This window comes from Anomaloglossus baeobatrachus, chromosome 8, assembly GCF_048569485.1.
Source record: "Anomaloglossus baeobatrachus isolate aAnoBae1 chromosome 8, aAnoBae1.hap1, whole genome shotgun sequence".
In the NCBI taxonomy this organism is placed as follows: Eukaryota; Metazoa; Chordata; class Amphibia; order Anura; family Aromobatidae; genus Anomaloglossus; species Anomaloglossus baeobatrachus.
The window spans coordinates 48553574-48575519 of NC_134360.1; the positions used below are offsets into that span (position 1 = coordinate 48553574).

At 42.0% G+C, this 21946-nt stretch overlaps 1 protein-coding gene across 1 annotated transcript in view; it reads left to right on the plus strand.

Annotated features, from left to right (window-relative positions):
- The window catches only part of RAD18 (RAD18 E3 ubiquitin protein ligase), a 394915-nt gene that overhangs the window by 158094 nt on the left and 214875 nt on the right, over window positions 1-21946 (plus strand). Inside the window, 2 exon segments of the mRNA XM_075320765.1 lie at window positions 8096-8166; window positions 12131-12191. Of these exon segments, the coding sequence (XP_075176880.1) occupies window positions 8096-8166; window positions 12131-12191 (132 nt within the window).

Consider the following 21946-nt stretch of genomic DNA (forward strand, 5'->3'; position numbering starts at 1 on the left):
AAATCATGTGATGCTTCTCTAATTTGTGTAATAACAGCACCTGTAACTTACCTGTGGCACCTAACAGGTGTTGGCAATAAGTAAATCACACTTGCAGCCAGTTGACATGGATTAAAGTTGACTCAACCTCTGTCCTGTGTCCTTGTGTGCACCACATTGAGCATGGAGAAAAGAAAGAAGACCAAAGAACTGTCTGAGGACTTGAGAATCCAAATTGTGAGGAAGCATGAGCGATCTCAAGGCTACAAGTCCATTTCCAAAGACCTGAACGTTCCTGTGTCTACGGTGCGCAGTGTCATCAAGAAGTGTAAAGCCCATGGCACTGTGGCTAACCTCCCTAGATGTGGAAGGAAAAGAAAAACTGACGAGAGATTTCAACGCAAGATTGTGCGGATGGTGGATAAAGAACCTCGACTAACATCCAAACAAGTTCAAGCTGCCCTGCAGTCCAAGGATACAACAGTGTCAACCCGTACTATCAGTCAGCGTCTGAATGAAAAGGGACTGTATGGTAGGATACCCAGGAAGACCCCACTTCTTACCCCGAGACATAAAAAAGCCAGGCTGGAGTTTGCCAAAACTTACCTGAGAAAGCCTAAAACGTTTTGGAAGAATGTTCTCTGGTCAGATGAGACAAAAGTAGAGCTTTTTGGGAAAAGCCATCAACATAGAGTTTACAGGAAAAAAAAAGAGACATTCAAAGAAAAGAACACGGTCCCTACAGTCAAACATGGCGGAGGTTCCCTGATGTTTTGGGGTTGCTTTGCTGCCTCTGGCACTGGACTGCTTGACCATGTGCATGGCATTATGAAGTCTGAAGACTACCAACAAATTTTGCAGCATAATGTAGGGCCCAGTGTGAGAAAGCTGGGTCTCCCTCAGAGGTCATGGGTCTTCCAGCAGGACAATGACCCAAAACACACTTCAAAAAGCACTAGAAAATGGCTTGAGAGAAAGCACTGGAGACTACTAAAGTGGCCAGCAATGAGTCCAGACCTGAACCCCATAGAACACCTGTGGAGAGATCTCACAATGGCAGTTTGGAGAAGGCATCCTTCAAATCTCAGGGACCTGGAGCAGTTTGCCAAAGAAGAATGGTCTAAAATTCCAGCAGAGCATTGTAAGAAACTCATTGATGGTGACCGGGAGCGGTTGTGCGCAGTTATTTTGGCTAAAGGTTGTGCAACCAAGTATTAGGCTAAGGGTGCCAATACTTTTGTCTGGCCCATTTTTGGAGTTTTGTGGGAAATGATCAATGATTTGATTTTTGTTTCATTCTCTTTTGTGTTTTTTCATTGCAAGCAAAATAAATGAAGATAATAATACCGAAGAATTTGTGATTGCAATCATTTTCAAGAAGACACTGAGTATTACCTGACAGAATTGCAGGGGTGCCAATACTTTGGCCAGCATTGTATGTACACAGTGACTGCACCAGCAGAATAGTGAGTGCAGCTCTGGAGTACAATACAGGATGTAATTCTGTGCATACGTTACATTACTTATCCTGTACTGATCCTGAGTTACATCCTGTATTATACTCCAGAGCTGGACTCACTATTCTGCTGGTGCAGTCACTGTGTACATACATTACATTGCTTATCCTGCACTGATGCTCAGTGACTGCACCAGCAGAATAGCAAGTTTAACTCTGGGGTATGATTATAGGATATAACTCCACATCAGTACAGGATAAGTAATATAATATATGTACACAGTGACTGCACCAGCAAAATAGTGAGTGCAGCTCTGGAGTATAATACAGGATGTAACTCAGGATCAGTACAGGATAAGTAATGTAATGTATGTACACAGTGACTGCACCAGCAAAATAGTGAGTGCAGCTCTGGAGTATAATACAGGATGTAACTCAGGATCAGTACAGGATAAGTAATGTAATGTATGTACACAGTGACTGCACCAGCAAAATAGTGAGTGCAGCTCTGGAGTATAATACAGGATGTAACTCGGGATCAGTACAGGATAAGTAATGTAATGTATGTACACAGTGACTGCACCAGCAAAATAGTGAGTGCAGCTCTGGAGTATAATACAGGATGTAACTCAGGATCAGTACAGGATAAGTAATGTAATGTATGTACACAGTGACTGCACCAGCAGAATAGTGAGTGCAGCTCTGGAGTATAATACAGGATCAGTACAGGATAAGTAATGTAATGTATGTACACAGTGACTGCACCAGCAGAATAGTGAGTGCAGCTCTGGAGTATAATACAGGATGTAACTCGGGATCAGTACAGGATCAGTAATGTAATGTATGTACACAGTGACTGCACCAGCAGAATAGTGAGTGCAGCTCTGGAGTATAATACAGGATCAGTACAGGATAAGTAATGTAATGTATGTACACAGTGACTGCACCAGCAGAATAGCGAGTGCAGCTCTGGAGTATAATACAGGATGTAACTCAGGATCAGTAATGTAATGTATGTACACAGTGACTGCACCAGCAGAATAGTGAGTGCAGCTCTGGAGTATAATACAGAATGTAACTCAGGAACAGTACAGGATAAGTAATGTAATGTATGTACATAGTGACTGCACCAGCAGAATAGTGAGTGCAGCTCTGGAGTATAATACTGGATGTAACTCAGGACCAGTACAGGATAAGTAATGTAATGTATGTACATAGTGACTGCACCAGCAGAATAGTGAGTGCAGCTCTGGAGTATAATACTGGATGTAACTCTAGATCAGTACAGGATAAGTAATGTAATGTATGTACATAGTGACTGCACCAGCAGAATAGTGAGTGCAGCTCTGGAGTATAATACTGGATGTAACTCAGGACCAGTACAGGATAAGTAATGTAATGTATGTACACAGTGACTGCACCAGCAGAATAGTGAGTGCAGCTCTGGAGTATAATACTGGATGTAACTCTAGATCAGTATAGGATAAAATAATTGAAAAGTAATATATCTTCTTTAGACAGTATTTATAATTAGAAACTACAGAATTGTATAGAGGTGAATATTTCCTTTCCCCATATAATGGATAAGTTTTTGCTGTTCTAATAGCTGTGAATTTTATTAATGGTGAAATCTTCACTTTCTGGTTTAAAAAAAACAGTAAATACTAATTAACAACTTATAATACTGCTAATCATCCTCCGCGCTCTTTACATTCTGCCCCGTCAGATAATTATACCATACATACACGCAGCTATTTCCAGTTGATTCAGTTTAGATTTCGGTAATCGCTGTCAGCGCCTCTCTGCATTCACCTCTTATTGTTGTCCTCAAGAGGCGGTTTACTTTGTCATCTGCAGGCAGTGTGTTATTATCCTTCCATTAGCGGGAGTAAGTTTACGTTACTTTTCTCGTACTCATTTCATCTCGCATCCTGCCTTGTTCTCCAGCCACATCCAGAGCTGCAGTTGGTATATTCCTCCTCCTTTGGGAACATTACATTTCACCCGTGGTCCTTGCTGATTTATTTTCGTGTCGAGACTTTTGCTGTGCATTTTAGTTTTCTATGACAGATACATATTCTCCTGAATGTTATACAGCATAAGCTGTAAGGTGACGTTAGGTATGAACTTATCCATGTCAAAATCTGTGCAAAATGAGTAAAGCAGGTTTCACATCATTACTGACTTTATTTATAGTCTTTGTAACCTGATGTCATCAATTACCTGTGTACTGATCGTGAGTTACATCCTGTATTATACTCCAGAGCTGCACTCACTATTCTGCTGGTGCAGTCACTGTGTACATACATTACTTATCCTGTACTGATCCTCAGTTACTTCCTGTATTATACACCAGAGCTGCACTCACTATTCTGCTGGTGCAGTCACTGTGTACATACATTACATTACTTATCCTGTACTGATCCTGAGTTACATCCTGTATTATACTCCAGAGCTGCACTCACTATTCTGCTGGTGCAGTCACTGTGCACATACATTACATTACTTATCCTGTACTGATCCTGAGTTACCTCCTGTATTATACACCAGAGCTGCACTCACTATTCTGCTGGTGGAGTCACTGTGTACATGCATTACTTATCCTGTACTGATCCTGAGTTACATTCTGTATTATACTCCAGAGCTGCACTCACTATTCTGCTGGTGCAGTCACTGTGTACATACATTACATTACTTATCCTGTACTGATCCTGAGTTACCTCCTGTATTATACTCCAGAGCTGCACTCCCTATTCTGCTGGTGCAGTCACTGTTTACATACATTACATTACTTATCCTGTGCTGATCCTTAGTTACCTCCTGTATTATACTCCAGAGCTGCACTCACTATTCTGCTGGTGCAGTCACTTTGTACATACTGTACATTACATTACTTCTCCTATACTAATGCGGAGTTTCATCCTGTATTGTATACCAGAGCTGCACTCACTGTTCTGCTGGATGAGTCTGTGTACACACCTCACATTTGCTTGTCATCTCCTACAGTCTTTGGCATTCTTTTCTAGCTGTCTGTCTTTAAATTCTCACTGTTTTTAAGTTCTCTTCTTGCTCTTTGCATCTATAGTCATTCTTTGCTTTCTGTTTGCTATCAGGTTGGAATATGACTTTTGTTTTATCCTGGTCTTATAGTTTTTAGGATTGTTACAATGTGTCGGTGAGGATTACCGGTAGTTTAGGCAGCCTATTCAATAACTAGGAACACATCTGCGCTGCTTCTTGTTTATGCTTGTGTAGTTTAGCCTCTATAGGAGTCTGCGGTGACCTAACATATAGTTGTTTTCTTGACATTTCATTTATTCCTGTGAAATATATATATATATATATATATATATATATATATATATATATATATATATATATATAACATATATAATGTGTGTATTTTTTTTTTTTACTCAAAGAACCACTCCAGCAGTGGGGTTTTTTTTTTCTACAGTTTTTTTCAGTGAGAAGTTATATTACTGTCTCTCAGTACAAGTCTATGAGAGTCAGATGGAGGCTCTCATAGACTTGTATTGATTTGTGACCTTTGGCGCTCTCCATGAAACACCGATCTGAGCATAGGTACGAACAGTAGAAGACTGCACCTTGTGAGTACTATATATGACACGGAGCAGGGGACTTTGATTTAAAGCAACACTGCAGTGGAACAATAAAAACCCCACGGGATTGGTGCTTTAAATGTTTACTTAAGGTCCCGTTAAAAGCTACGATATATCTAACGATATGTCCTCGGGGTCATTGTAGCAGCTGACAACTACGAGCGACTGTGAACGAGCAAAAATATTCACCTTAGCGTTGCTCGTTGACACGTCGCTCATTTTCAAAAAAACGATCGTCCTTCTGTGCTCCGGTTGTTCGTCATTCCTGCGGAAGCATACATCGCTCCGTGTGACACCCCGGAAACGATGAACTGCAGCTTACCTGCGGCCGCTGGCAATGCTGAACGAAGGAGGTGGGCGGGATGTTACATCCCGCTCATCTCCGCCCCTCCGCTTCCATTGGCCGGCCGCTGTGGGACGTCTCTGTGACGCCGAACGTCCCTCTCCCTTCAGGAAGTGGATGTTCGCTGCCCACAGAGGTCGTTAGGGAGGTAAGTACGTGTTACGAGAGTTTAACGACTTTGTGCGACACGGGCAACAAATTGCCCGTTACGCACAAACGATGGGGGCGGGTGCGATCGCACGATAAATCGAAACGTGTAAAGCCGCCTTTAGACTCATAAATTGTCATAGAAATCTGTACGACTGTTCTCCTCCTCTACATGTGGTTTGCAGATTTCCATGGTCCTGCTTAAGATGCTACCCCATTCACTTGTATTCACATTACTGCAGCAACTCTGCAGAGGCCTGAATGTAAGGTTATTGGCAAGTGTGATGGAAACATACGTCCTCCTTTGTACTCGTGCATTTAGAGCTGGAGTCTATTCACTTCAATGACTTCAACCAAAACACTTAAAGGGGTATTCCCATCTCCAAGATCCTATCCCAATATGTAATAGGTGTAAAATTATAAGCAAATTCCAGAAGTTAGAAATGTAGTATAGTTCTCCTGATTAGGTATGTCTCTTACCTCATGTGCAGGGCATTGCAGCTTAGGAATTACATCCACTCATATAGTGATAATTAGTTGCTCATGTTCGTAACCCTAGATATCTAAGCTGCAATGCCCTGCACATGAGGTAAGAGACCTAACTAATCAAGAGAATTATATTACATTTTTAATTGGAGGAATTTGCTAATATTCTTGTTATTTCGCCTGCTACATATTATTATAGGATCTTGGAGACAGGAATACTCCTTCAAAGCTGACATTGTTTTCTTATTGTCTAAAAACTACAAGTTACTTCAGTATTTCTTTTTGTGTTTCTGGAAGGAATTGCTTGTAAATAGTTTCAGAGAATTTCAGGCTGAAATTGCCTACATTGGGCCAATAAGTCAGGTTGTATAATTTTGAGATATTAATTTGCAGATGTTTCCCATTTGGGATAATGGGTTTGGGGCGAGGCGTCCCAGCTCTGCGCTTAGTTGCTGGAGCACAGGATGCCCGGGACACTGTGGGAAGTAAGAGATTTCAAAAACAGGACAAAGACGAAACCTCATCTCCTGGATGGAAATTTATTGTTCAGATCTAAAGAGAAGATCCGTAAATGGAAAAAACAATCTCGCGGCTTATTAGAAAGTTGTGTGACAACCAACAGTGTATGATCTCCTGTCCATCTCTCATGAGGGTTGTCCATCCCCAGCTTTCCGGAATTCCCAAGGAACAGATTTGGTCTTTTGTGCCCATTATTCCCATATTGCCTCATTACTAAGTCACCTTTGCTCCCTGGGTGTCTGGGAAAGTGTATTACTAAATGCCCCATATTGAAATTCTCTACATTATGGTAGTGTCACGGTTCTGATACGCAGAGCATCTTGTGTTATGTTCTGCCATGCTCTCCTGCAGAGTCAGTGCTTGCCGTTCCATCGCGCAGAACTTTTTGCAGGTTTGGTTTCTCTGCTGTTTGTCTGAACGCCTATGGACAGGTTGTCTCTCAGCTCTGGGTTCTACACTGGTCCTAAGAGGTGCCTACACAAATGCTCCTCATTCCTGGTGATTGCTCTGCTTCATTAGGGAACATGCTCACCCGGAACATTGCCAGTCGTACTTCCAGGTTTTACAGTAGTAATCTCTGCTCCCGTAGTGTTTTGTGATGTGATCTTCGCTCTCGACTCTGGACTGTTGTTGACTCTTCTCTGCCTATCTACCAGTTTTTGTCGTTACCTCCTGGCTTCTGACCTCAGACCTCCTCCTGACCCCATCCCCGCCTGCTCCCTGTATCCTGTACATACTCTCCTGGAATACTGACCCTCGGCTTGTATCTTGACCTTGTCTCTGTCTGCCCCCAGTGTCCTGTTGTTACCTCCTGGCTTCTGACCTCGGACCTCCTCCTGACCCCATCCCCGTCTAATCCCTGTATCCTGTACATACTTTCCTGGAATACTGACCCTCGGCTTGTATCTTGACCTTGTCTCTGTCTGCCCCCAGTGTCCTGTTGTTACCTCCTGGCTTCTGACCTCGGACCTCCTCCTGACCCCATCCCCGTCTAATCCCTGTATCCTGTACATACTCTCCTGGAATACTGACCCTCGGCTTGTATCTTGACCTTGTCTCTGTCTGCCCCCAGTGTCCTGTTGTTACCTCCTGGCTTCTGACCTCTGCTTGTCTGATTATCTTTTCATTCACATTCATGCAAGTAGCGTCTAGCGCCACCTAGTGATAGACATCACAGGCAGTAAGGCAATAGGGGATGTATCACTGGATTACATTGCAGATTGGAAATTTGGGGGTCTATGAAAGTTTGGTGACAACTGTGCAAGAGCTGAGAAGATGTTAAAATGTGTTGTCCCCGCTCTTTACCAGGGGCTCTTGGCTAACTTCCATGCACTAATCTCCAAAATCCGCACTTTTCTTATCATGGAAGCTGCAATAATTCACACCGCTATGCTTAATTTGTTTGCTCTCTACAGATCTGATGATTTAGGACTAACGTCCTCCATAATTCACGTCTCATACTCTTGGACTTGTCTGTCGTGTGGCTCGGACGCTGGCTCCTCTATCATTCCTCTTTCTAACACGTTTTATTTCTTTTTGTAGCTGCAGAAATTGTTAGTGAAATAGAGAAAAACGAGAAGATTTGCTCAGCTCTGGGCGCAAAGCGGCAAAGTGTGAGTATGAGACCTCGGACATCCGTGTCTTGTCATTTACTTGCATGTTATTCTTCCGGTGCTTCTCATTTACTTTCATATGGAGTAAAATTCCTCTAATTTGGCAGCATTAGGGCCGGGCGATGTTTTTGGATGATCGGGCAATTTCAAAAATTCTCATTTGTCCTTTCAGATATATAGAGTTTTGGAATACTAAAAACAGAAAAGGCAGAATAAAAAGAAAAAAAATATATATACCAATATCCTGTCATTTAATATCCTGACTTGTATGTTGTTTTATGTAGAGAAGTGTAAAAAATCCAGCAACACGGTCCTTAAATTCTAAATTTTATTACTAATTAATTAAAATCGCATTTCTGTCCTTATTCATTGGATATGCACTCTAGATTGGATACTGTCATACTACAGAGCAACGTCTGAGCAGAGAGGGTCCTTTTCTCCACGCTTTTCTCCACGGATGAAGTGACATTTCTTTTTTTTTCCTTTTTTTTGTTGGATATTTTATTCGATATTGCAAAAAAAAAGCTGCAACATACAGTATATAAGTAAATTTTCTTTATTCCAGGGCACATCCTTGTCCTTCTTCTTCTTCATTGGTGTCTTGTAGCTAGCTGCAGCAGGAGCCTCCCCCTCTGCCATTTTTGGAGAAGGACAGAAAGTTTAAGCCTCACCTTCTTGAGTAAACCTCACTTCTTTAAGTTCCGCCTCTCTTTTTATTAAGCATCACCTCTTTTGTTCAGTACTGTCTGTTATATTACGCTCCACCTTTTTAAGCACTACCTCATTTATTAAGCCCCATTTTTTTGATTTAAGCCCTATCATTTTGATTTAAACCCCACTCTTTTTTGATTTAAGCTCAACCTTTTTGATTTAAGCACTGCCTTATTTCTGAAGCCTCACCTTTTTTATTGAAGCCCCACCTTTGTTTATTTAAGCCCCACTTTTTTGATTTAAGCACTGCCTTATTTCTGAAGCCTCACCTTTTTTATTGAAGCCCCACCTTTGTTTATTTAAGCCCACCTTTTTAATTTAAGCCCTGCCTTTTTTATTTAAGCCCCACGTTTTTTATTTAAGCCCCACCTTTTTATTTAAGCCCCACCTTTTTATTTCAGCACTGCCTCATTTATTAAGCCCCACCTTTTTATATTTAAGCCCCACCTTTTTGATTTAGGCCCCCACCTTTTTGATTTAGGCCCCCACCTTTTTGATTTAGGCCCCCACCTTTTTGATTTAGGCCCCCACCTTTTTGATTTAGGCCCCCACCTTATTGATTTAGGACCCCACCTTTTTGATTTAGGCTTTGCTTTTTCTGTTGATTCTTAGCTGAAAATGTAGGAAATCAGACGTGGATTTTTACATTGTGTCAGAGATGTGTTACTGATATCCACTAATATGTTGTAACTAATACTGGTCAATAGGATGAGTAATATTATGTTAGGTCATTATCTCTGGGGTTCATCTTACTAATTTTTTGGGTGTTTTAACCAATCCAGCCATCAAATCCAGATGGTGTTCATTAGTTCTCATCCTGTGACTTTGGTACTCTGTCCAGTTAGAGCCACCATCGCCTGCATGCTCTAGTAGGGCATTAGACGTCTTGTGACACTGGCCCTTTAAACAGGTTGATAAAGGCCGGTTCCGTGTACTCGCTTTTCTCCAGGGGAATCTGCCTCATTCATACACTGATCGATCGCACCGCACATCATTGAGAGTTGTCTCGCAGCTCATCCATTGTCTCTGCTTTCTCTCTTTGCTCACATTATTAGCAGAGCGTCCTTGCTCTCAGAACAATAAAGCTGTGCAAAATTTAACTTAACCACTGCCTGTCTGAGCAGCAGCAAAGTCGCCCATGCCCTGAGCCCATCCACTGCTGCACAGACGACTCCCCACTTTCACTTCTATGATGTGACCTTTACTGGGCTGTCAATTACCAAGAGGCGGTGATGGAGCAGACGAGTAGGGATGACATCAGAGAACGGGATCACACACACTGTGACATTTAATGAAACTGTCTGTGGGATGATGTCCCCAGAAACCGTTTATACGATATTGTGTTGTTGTTTTTTTATTCTGTTTTATCCAAAAATTGAGCTGAGGTGTGGGGTTTGGTGCTTTGCAGTATAAATGTTTTGCATTTTTCCCTTTTCACTGCAGAAATTAGATGATAACAAATGGCCGTCGTTAATAAAGTGGCTCTGAAATCTGGAGTAGTCGGGACGCGTGGTCCAAAATGTTTATTAATTTACAAAAAAGTCCCCAAAATCACTAGACTATCAGAGTAGACAGGTATACGTGTCCTAAACAGACATGGAGAGGTGCGTGGGGTCAAGTATCATTCATGCACAGGTCCAATTAATTAGGAAAGGACATCTGTTATGATTCAGGCACCGAGGAGGATCAAAAAATGTAAAGTCCCAAAAAGGTAACAGAGTGGCTGGAACCTTAACGGACTGGAGACCTAATCCTGACACACAACTAACAGTAGCCGTGGGGCGTGCCTACGATGACCTGGACGCCTCGACAAAGCCGGAGAACTAAATAATCTCACAGATAGAAATATAAGAAAGCTAATCTGCCTCGGAGTAGTCCCCAATGATAGATAGATAGTCCCCCACATGTAAAGGCTACGGTGATATAGAAAAATACAATATAAAGCAAGAAAAGACAGATTCAGCAAAGGTGAGGCCCAAACTATCTTTATCGGAAAGGATAGGAAAGAGCAACTGTCTGCAGCCGTAAAAACCCTAATATATACCAGCACTACTGATATGGAAAAATCCTGAGGTGACACAACCTCTCCCCCACTGTATCAGTACTCTGATGTTACTGGGATCCAAAAACACTAATACAGATGAGATACTGAATTAATACAAAGCATGACAAAACACAATACATTGCAGAATCGTGGAGCTAAGTATACTGACACTCCCAGCAGGGAATGATCCCATTCCACCATGAACTCCACACAGACAAAATAGGAATCATGCATTAGTATCAAAGCAGAGAAAGCAACAAGAAGGTGGAAAACAACCAGCAGAGGTGCAAAGACCACTTATCTGAGAGGAGTTCTGGAAGTGAGCAGAGCTGGTTACAGAATGTCCTTAACACACAGGAGACAATGACCACCGGCAAGTAACCAGAGAAAACTACTCAGTTAAATGGCACAATCTGACCCTGATTGCCAGTCCTCCACAGGTGTGTAGCTTTCGCTCCACACATCAACTGCATCGCCAGCACTGACCACAAGAGGGAGCCCCAAACTGGAAAACGTATTTATAACAGACATCTTTCATTGGCCTTGGACTGCCCACTGTGCCGTTCTTTCTCCATTGCCAGAGTGTAAGATTGTGCAGGAATAATCACTTTAAAGGGATTGTCCAAAAAACGTTTATTACAGATCCAAAGGATGCGTGATAAATGTATGATCACAAATGGATCCAGCTGTTGAGAACCTAACCCTAAAATAGAGTCCTAAAGTCCCCTATATGAACGGAGCATTACTGAGCATGTGCAACTGCTTGCATGGTCTCTAGGAGAGATAATCGCACACGCTCAGTGCAGCTCCATTTACATAGGGGACTTTAGGACCAAGATTTTGGGATCTGGAGTTCTCCTCAGCCACAGTGATCATACACTTATCGCCTATCTTATATATGTGGTTTATTTGACTTTCCCTTTAACAATTCTAAGATTTATATGTACCTATATCCATGAAAGACATATTCGGTGCCTCTGTGGTTCTTAAAATTCACATGACTTGCAGGGGCAGCAGATGATATCTCTTGGAGCATCATATGGCGTGTAGAAATGAGTTGGCTCCCCATAGGTTTCTGTAAGTGACCAGGTTCTAAGAGACCTATTGATCACTGATATATTTATATTGGGGTCTTTATATAAAGGTTTCTCTTCTTTAGGTGTTTTATTTGGGGTTCGCGGTTTCTGATTTTCCGCTCCTTTTTCGTAGGTGATGACATTCAGCAAGGATCAGAGTGAGGAGCAGATCGACCAGATCCACCAGGATTACAGTGAGTGATCCTGTTTGTTTGCCTGATACCCTGCGTACACTCAGTCCCTCAGATTTCCGTGCACTTTTCATAATACATTAGCCAGTGAGTAAACTGACAGAGAACATCATCCATCAGTCTCTGCCCTCCAGGTCACCAAGACACACGAACCTGGGAAAAACTCCAGTTGTGGAAAACAGTCGCCTACCAACAAAACAAATAATCTGATTTACCAAGAGTCCCAGCGTCTTAATTGCTGCAGCTGAAATGCCGCAACTTTCTAAATGCAATTGTTCTTACAGCTGAGGTTTTGTTACAGAGTTTCCCTTTAAATGTTGCAATAAGTAACTTGTTCTGGATGTGATCTCTGCAGTATACAATGAATAGGCTGATGTATGAAACAAGCCGTAAGGCTGCTGTAAGGTTAAAGGGAACCTGTCAGGTGCAATATGCACCCAGAAGCACGAGCAGTTCTGGGTCCATATTGCTATTCCCTGCCTATCTCCTCCCTGTATCTAGTAGCATAGATAAAGGAATCTTTAGAAAAAGTATTTCTATAGATCCTTTATGTTATGCTAATGAGCGCAGGCACTAGTCACAAGGACGTTACTTCCCTTGGATAGTTGCCCCCCTTACCATGAAAGTACACCCCTGTGGGCGTGCTAACATGCTAATGAATGTGCAGCGTCAGAGGATGGTCGCGCTCACCTTTTTGCTGCCATCACTGGACTTCGGACTGCATATGATATGCTAATGAGGCCAGTGACTAGTCGCAAGGGCATTACTTCCCTTGGCTAGTCACCCCTTAGCATGTTAGTACACCCCTGTGGGCATAACAAGCTAATGAATGCGCATTGTCAAAGAATGATCGCACTCACCTCTCTGCTGCCATCGTGTCCGACGCTGGATTTTGCCTCAGTGCGCATGATCCTGGACTTTCGGCATGCGCACGATACGAGGTTGAAGCCTGGGCGCGTACACCCAACTTCATAGCACGCATAACTGAAGATCCGGGGTCATGCGCACTGAGCCGAAATCCACCATCTGATGCAATGGCAGCAGAGAGGTGAGCACGACCATCCTGTGACACTGCACATTCATTAGCATGGTTAGCACACCCACAAGGGCATACTAACATGCTAAGGGGGGGGGGGCGACTAGTCAAGGGAAGTAACGCCCTTGGGACTAGTCCCTGTGCTAATTAGCATATCATATGGGATCTTTAGAAATACTTTTTCTAAAGATCTCTATCTATGCTACTATATACAGGGATGGTTAGGCAGGGATTAGCAATATGCACCCAGAACTGCTCGTGGTTCTGGGTGCATATTGCACCTGACAGGTCCCCTTTAAAGTCCAATAAGAAATGGTTTCCAAACCAACCGCTTCCCAGATCCGCTGTATCTGATGTCACATGAATCGGCTGCGATGCTATACCAAAGTAAAGAAAACTTTTTAAGGTACGGGCACTCCGCAGTGGAAAAACTGAGGCTGAAAAAACCCGATTCACAAATGTACTTTTCACATTTTGCAAATCAAAGGGTCATATCAGTGGTGACATCCGTAGCCTAGATAGGCGTGCTGCGCCGCTCCGGCCACGCTCTGCAGCATGTGCATGCGAGATTGTGAAATGTCACCTATATTGCTGCTATTGTAATTACAGAGCCCTGTATGTACCTCGACAAAGATATTAAGTTGCATCCATCAAATATTATAAAAAGTAGAAGAAAACTCTAGGAAGCCTTCCATTGCAGCTGCGACTGGTATTGTCATTAGCGAGGCATTGTGCACTGACCTGTTCTGCAGAGCAGCAGGGGCCATCTAGATAAATATCAGCTGAAGGCTCTTGGATGTCGGCTGCCAGGGTCGGCTGTCTGGTTACCCGCCGCGTCTTACTTCATCTCCGACAATCCGAGTCGCATACTAAACCTTACTGAAGTGTCAGTTAGTTATTTTCCTCCTGACACAGTGTAACTCCTGCAAAATTAATGAGGCGACAATGGGATTTTGACAATAAATTTGTGCAGAGCAATAAAATGAGATTTTAGTGTATTCGGTAAAGACGGGCAGCAATCAGCCGGTATAAATGATAATTGCCTGCTAATATTTAATGGTTTGCTATGAAACATTTCCTGACTTTTATCTCTTGAAGTTTTACCCCATGGAGATGCACTGTTAGAGACCGTAAGGGTTTATCAAAATAAAAAAAAAACAATTGCAAACACAATTGTGTAGAAACTCCAAATATAAAGACAGAATCTTCATCAAACTAGACCGGGAAATAGCATATAATAGATAGAGCCCAACCCACATCATTTACTGACTGAACGGAAAATATGATGTGTAACATACGTATATAAATTGTATCTGTCAGGAAAAAAGCAAATGCCTCTATGTATCCGTTATACAAATAAAACTGCGAAGCTGTATCACAACTGTTACATTTTATATTCTTGTACATAGGGGCAGTGTTATAGTAGTTATATTCTTGTACATAGGGGCAGTATTATAGTAGTTATATTCTTGTACATAGGGGCAGTGTTATAGTAGTTATATTCTTGTACATAGGGGCAGCATTATAGCAGTTGTTTTCTTGTATATATGGGGCAGTATTATAGTTATATTTTTGTACATAGGGGCAGTATTATAGTAGTTATATTCTTGTACATAGGGGGCAGTATTATAGTAGTTATATTTTTGTACATGGGGCAGTATTTTAGTAGTTATATTCTTGTACATAGGGGCAGTATTATAGTAGTTATATTCTTGTACATAGGGGACAGTATTACAGTATTTATATTCTTGTACATAGGGGCAGTATTATAGCAGTTATATTCTTGTACATAGGGGGCAGTATTATAGTAGTTATATTCTTGTACATAGGGGCACTATTATAGTAGTTATATTCTTGTACATAGGGGCAGTATTATAGTAGTTATATTCTTGTACATAGGGGGCAGTTATATAGTAGTTATATTGTTGTATATAGGGGCAGTATTATGGCTGTTATATTCTTGTACATAGGAGCAGTATCATAGTAGTTATATTTTTGTACATGGGGCAGTGTTTTAGTAGTTATATTCTTGTACATAGGGGGCAGTATTATAGTAGTTATATTCTTGTACATAGGAGCAGTATTATAGTAGTTATATTCTTGTATATAGGAGCAGTATTATAGTAGTTATATTCTTGTACATAGGAGCAGTATTACAGTAGTTATATTCTTGTACATATGAGCAGTATTATAGTAGTTATATTCTTGTATATAGGGGCAGTATTATAGTAGTTATATTCTTGTACATAGGAGCAGTATTATAGTAGTTATATTCTTGTATATAGGAGCAGTATTATAGTAGTTATATTCTTGTACATTGAAGCAGTATTATACTAGTTATATTCTTTTACATAGAGGCAGTATTATAGTAGTTATATTCTTGTACATAGGGGCAGTATTATAGTAGTTATATTCTTGTACATAGGGGGAAGTATTATAGTAGTTATATTCTTGTACATAGGGGCAGTATTATAGTAGTTATATTCCTGTACATGGGAGCAGTATTATAGTAGTAATATTCTTGTACATAGGAGGCAATATTATAGTAGTTACATTCTTGTACATTGAAGCAGTATTATACTAGTTATATTCTTTTACATAGGGGCAGTATTATAGTAGTTATATTCTTGTACATAGGGACAGTATTATAGTAGTTATATTCTTGTGGATAGGGGGCAGTATTATAGTAGTTATTTTCTTGTACATAGGGGGAAGTATTATAGTAGTTATATTCTTGGACATAGGGGCAGTATTATAGTAGTTATATTGTTGTACATAGGAGCAGTATTATAATAGTAATATTCTTGTAAATAGGGGGCAGTATTATAGTAGTTATTTTCTTTTACATAGGGGGCAGTATTATAGTAGTTATATTCTTGTAGATAGGGGCAGTATTATAGTAGTTATATTCTTGTACATAGGGGGCAGTATTATAGTAGTTATATTCTTGTACATAGGGGGAAGTATTATAGTAGTTATATTCTTGTACATAGGGGCAGTATTATAGTAGTTATATTCTTGTACATAGGAGCAGTATTATAATAGTAATATTCTTGTAAATAGGGGGCAGTATTATAGTAGTTATTTTCTTGTACATAGGAGGCAGTATTATAGTAGTTATAGTCTTGTACATAGGGGCAGTATTATAGTAGTTATATTCTTGTACATAGGGGCTGTATTATAGTAGTTATATTCTTGTACATAGGAGGCAGTATTATAGTAGTTACATTCTTGTACATAGGGTGCAGTATTCTAGTAGTTACATTCTTGTACATAGGGGGCAGTATTATAGTAGTTATATTCCTGTACATGGGAGCAGTATTATATCACTTATATTCCTGTACATGGGAGCATTATTATAGTAGTAATATTCTTGTAAATAGGGGGCAGTATTATTATATTAGTTATGTCTCATTTTTCAGCTGGTTGATGGGACTTGTCATTTACATATGCTGTATATCTTGAGTGCTCATTAGCGCAGGAGCAGATGGTCTCATTTAGGATATGAGAAAGTTTATAAAGACTCCAGTACCTGCTTTCAACAATAACTATTAAGTATCTGCGCCGTCTTTCACGTCAGGATTGCGTACTCGTGCCACCGTGATTGCAATACATTCAGATAAACCACCGGCCTCCGCTTTAGTTGAGACACTTTTACAGGAGCCCACGTCACCCATAGATCTGGCGGCCACTTATTATATCCTTTTGTAACATTCAGTAAGAAGAAACAGAATATCCGTCCGCACATATTGGCAGCTCGCAAAGGAAATTGTTGTTTGCTTGGTTTCGGGGTGGCAGGCTTAGTTTGCTCGGATTGCCGGTCGTTATTATGCAGCTGAATGACCGTAATAAAATGTAAGACTTTTATGGGTCACGTTACAGTCCCGGTGCTGCACTAAATGCTAAAATTGGTTATGAGTCCATTATGGTCTGTGCTGAAGAGGTTAACGTGAGTTCATCATTTTATATGCAGCCGGCTGGTTATATGAGGATGGTCAGAAGTTAGCGATCGCCTGGAACTGTCGGAGAGAAGAGGCTAAAATCTGTGAATTGAGACGGTGGAAGGAGAATGGACTGACCCTGAAAATAGAAATGGCGCCAGTGACCTCACTCCACCGCCAAACAGAGGGGAGGAGCCTCACTAATGGGAGGAGCATTCATATCCGCATTAACGTTAAAAGGAATCTATCATTTTGTCCTTTCAATGTTCCTTCTATTTAGCAGCTCCTTAAGGAATAAGACGTCTTCCACTAAGATGAATTGCAGTTTGCCGCTTTCGACGGCGTTAACTATTTTTTGCCTCGTATTGTAATTGCCGTCTTAATAACCTCCTTTTGTTTTCATTCCCTTTAACGCCACGGAGTGATTTACGAGGTGTGACTTCGAGCGCTCGTCTGGAATGTTCCGCCGAGCGGGACGGAGTCAATTATTAATTCTACCTATAAAAACTGTGTTATTGTTTAATAGAGCGCTGGCCCCTAATAGCAGCTCGCGAACAATAACGCCCGCATGCAAGAGTGAAAATTAATATGGGGTCCAATTTGTAGGGTATATCTTTTAGTGTTTGTAGCTGCAGCCAGATGTTTCATTCATGTGCGTTGAATTTAAAGCACCACTCCAGCGTTGGAGTGGTGTTTTAAGTCCCCTGCCCCATGTCTTTTACTCACCCTCTGACGTTTTCATCTTTTTTTCGGCGTTGCTGTGGTCCCTCGACCAGAAATCAGAAATTATGTCACAAGCTATCAATGCAGGTCTATGAGAGCCAGATCGAGGCTCCCATAGACTTGTATTGAGTTTACCTTCACCCTGCTGCATGAAACACTGGAGCAGTCGACAGGTTACAAAATGCCAAACACTGATGGATGGAACCGATGCGGATATCAGATGAAGACACCAAGGGTCAGTATAACGCCGGAGTCAAACTTGCGAGTGACTCGCATCAGCATCGCTTGGGATGCTTACACACTTTCCGGACAGGAGCGTTTCAGCTGCATAGAAATACATGCAGCCGAACCGCTCTTGTGAGGAGAGTGTGCGGCCGTGCCGGGTGATACTGATACGAGATTTGTGCGAGTCACTCACAAGTTTGACTCCAGCCTCATACTGTGATGTGTCAGGTCCAGACTCATTAGGTGTCACAATAGCGTCGGGCTCTGTTCACACTGCAGAGCCTGACAGGCAACCTGATGTCTCCTAGTTGTTCAGTCAGAGCTGTGCGTCGGCTGTTTCATCTGCTCTGTTCCTCAGTCCTGCAGGAGTTAATTTCTGCTGACCTGGGGAACTCTGCTAGGAGCTCAGGTTGTTAATTACCAATCTCAGCCATCTCCTTCTTATATAAGATTGTGGACCGTGCTACTCAGCGCCGATTATAGCTTCAGCTTAGCTCCAGCGATTCCGGTCTTTTTGGTGATCAGTAGTTGCTATTTTGAGAGGTGTGAATGTTCCTCTGTTGTGCGTTTACTTCATTTCATTTTCTGTATTCCCCTGTATACATATATTCTCTCTTTTGTGTTTGAGTGCAGTGTGTTCAAGTTTTCGTTCTCTCTTGTCCGTGTCGTTTCTGTGGGGTTTTGTTACTAGGTTTCCTGCCCGCCCCAAGGGTGGGGGAGAGGGAGAGTAAGATCAGAGCTCGGCTAGGAGTCAGGGTCAGGCTGGGGGCTCAGACCTTGCTACCATCAAGCCTATCTCTGAGATAAGACACAGCGCGCAGGGTCTCAAGTCCGAGGACCAGCCTAGGAGCCCCTGTTCAGTCATTTCATACCCCATGACAAATATGGGCTAGGGAATTTAGATTTATAGCACCACTTCAGTGCGGAAATAAAAAAAACCCCCAATAACTCTGGAGTCGTGCTTTAAGGATACATCAGTGTATTAGGAAATATGGTGAGAAAAGTGTTAGATAACTATCGGTTAAACTGTTTTTGCAAGATGCAAACTTTGCAGCAGCTTTGTCTATTTACTAATGCAAGAATGCATAACTTAAAGAGGAAAAGTACATAGGAACCTATTGCAAAGGGCTCATCAAGAACGTAGAGGAGATCATGAATTTCAGATCAGTCCCATTCATTGTTTGCATGTTGTAGTTACAGTACCCAGAGTTGCAAATCTGCGGAGAATCCATGGCATACAGATTTGATTTCACCTTTTGTTATGCAGAAGATAAGAAGTTTTGCTCTTACGAGATTGGGCATGTTCTGCTCAATTTACCTGCGGCAGATAATGATTTTATAACAGAGATTGTTCATTATTAGCTCAGATTATGCACAATGAGCAGATTATTGTGAATCTAATCCATGTGTACTTAGTCTGGGCGATACAGGGCAGAAACCCGAGTCTCATGCTTGGATTCCTAGGTACTAGATGTATGAGCATAGCCTAATGCTAGTGCTCCACCCCGAGAGCCTGCAGAGGGCAGTGCCGAGCAGGGACACAGAGCCACTTGCTTGAGTGTCATGGAGGTTCACGGATATCGTATATATGTCTCTTCTCTTTGGGAGCCCCATCCTGCCAGCATTCCTTGGCCTGGAATTATATAATCCGTACATCTGTTTACCCGTCTCTAATGGGCTCTCTGGCATAAAAGACCGCTCACGTCTCCATCCAAACAATGTGGAGTAGTCGTAACATTTCTGGTCTTGTAAACAACTGTTTTTTTGTAACTTCAGTTCTGTCCAAAAATCCGAAGAAAAGCAGACGAGTTGTGGATTCCTGGAGGCGACATACTGGATCCAACCATGTGAGGCGAAGTTGATAGATGTTCCCATAAAGCATCACACGCGACTGCAGACACCATGACTTTCTCTGGGGCTGTGTATCATGCGATGTTCGGCTCTGCACACACTTGGTGGCACGTCATCGTCAGACTCTGTTCACACCACGGAGTCTGACAAGTAACCGTAGGCTTCTGAATTGTTCAGCCAGAGCCGGGTGTCGGCTGGTTCAGGTTCTCTGCTCTTCAGCTCTGCAGACTGGAGAGCAGGACCTACGAGCTCAGGTTGCTAATTGCCTCGTGAAGCTGTCTCCTCCCTATTTAAAGCACGGCTGTCTTCCTGTATGTGCCGTTGATAGCTTCAGCGATCCTGGTCTTGGTGGTTATCCTGTTGATGGTGATCCATGTTGCGCTTTTGATTAGTGTGAGCATTTCCCTGTTGTTTTTGACTTCCTTCCCTTTTTCGTTGTTTCCCTGTACACATATTGTCTTTCCTGTGTGTTTTGAGTGCTGTATGTATGAATTTCCATTCTCCCTTATCCATGTTGTTTTGTCGGGTTTTGTCTGTGTGTTTCGGCCCACCGCAAGGGTGTGAGAGAGAGGGAGTAAGATCTGGGCTCGGACAGGAGTTAGGGTCGCGCTGGGGGCTCGGGCCTTGCTACCATCAAGCCTACTTCTGAGATAAGGGATAGCGCATAGTCTCAAGTCTGAGGGCCAGCCTAGGGGCCCCTGTCCTGATATTACATTGCCCGTGACACTGTGCCTTATTCCCAAAAGGTTTGTCAAATACAAAATTAATCGGGCTTGGGAAATTACCGCTCATCCCCAAAACTATTGTCACATTACAGGTGCACATAATGTAAGATATTCACGATTTCCCAGCCAAGTGTTGGAAATAGACTGGAGAATGCGAACACTTCTGTTTTTGGGCCCTGGCATCACTTCATTAGATTATGGGGCTGACAAAGTTTAAGGGTCTTAATTTTGCAATGGTATTAAATACCAAATGATACCATTAAATACCATCCTTCCTTCATATTTTCCTTCCGCTTCCTTGCTGCTTTCCTGGTCCTGTCAGTCATTGTTTACTATGCTCCAGGTCTGCGTATCTATACTTTACTGCTGTAGCATCGGTGTCTGGACACCACTAAGGTTCTTACTGCAGACATTGGTTAAAGAAAGTTTTGAGAAGTTGTCCTTTATTTGAAGGATATTGTAAAGAAAAGTTACTGAACCTTCGGCTGCCGGTCTCTTCAGCCATCAGCTGTAATCTGGAGAGCGTAAGTCCTGCAGCGCCCCCACATGGCCATGATCCATGCAATTATTGTGCATGCTATGTCTTCTTTATAGCCCCTCTTTGCTCCTGCTGAATAAAAGACCCCTTATATTTTCTCAAAATTCCGAAATAAGATCTTTGACGATGTGTTTTCTTTACCATGGAATGCTTATAATCACTGTATGACGAGAAATTCTGCAACTTTCTAATAGACCAATAGACCCCCGAGTTATCAAAAAGTTTGAAATGTTGCAAAAGTTTTCAACTTGGCGTCAACGCATCAGCCCCAGCAACATTTTTAAAGAATGGGAGGAGCTTAACAGAGAGGACGGGGCCAATTTTTGCTAAAACATCATAATTTACACCACAAAAATGGCCTTAAAGGGAATCTGTCACCAGGTTTTTGCCACCCAATCTGAGAGCAGCATAACGTATGGGCAGACAACCTGATTCCAGCGATTTGTCATTTACTGAGCGGCTTAGTGTAATTTTGATAAAATCACTGTTTCAGCAGGATATTATCATTACAGGACTACTTAGCGTGCTGCAGATAGTCCAGCATATTCATGAGCTAGATCTTCAGCAGAGAAAACACTGATTTATTAAAATAACCGCTCAGTAGGTGACACATTGCTGGAATCAGGGTCTCTGTCTCTACATTATGCTGCTCTCAGGGGGGGAGGGGGGGGATAACCTGGTGAGAGATTCTCTTTAATTCTGGCTGATCTGTAATCTCA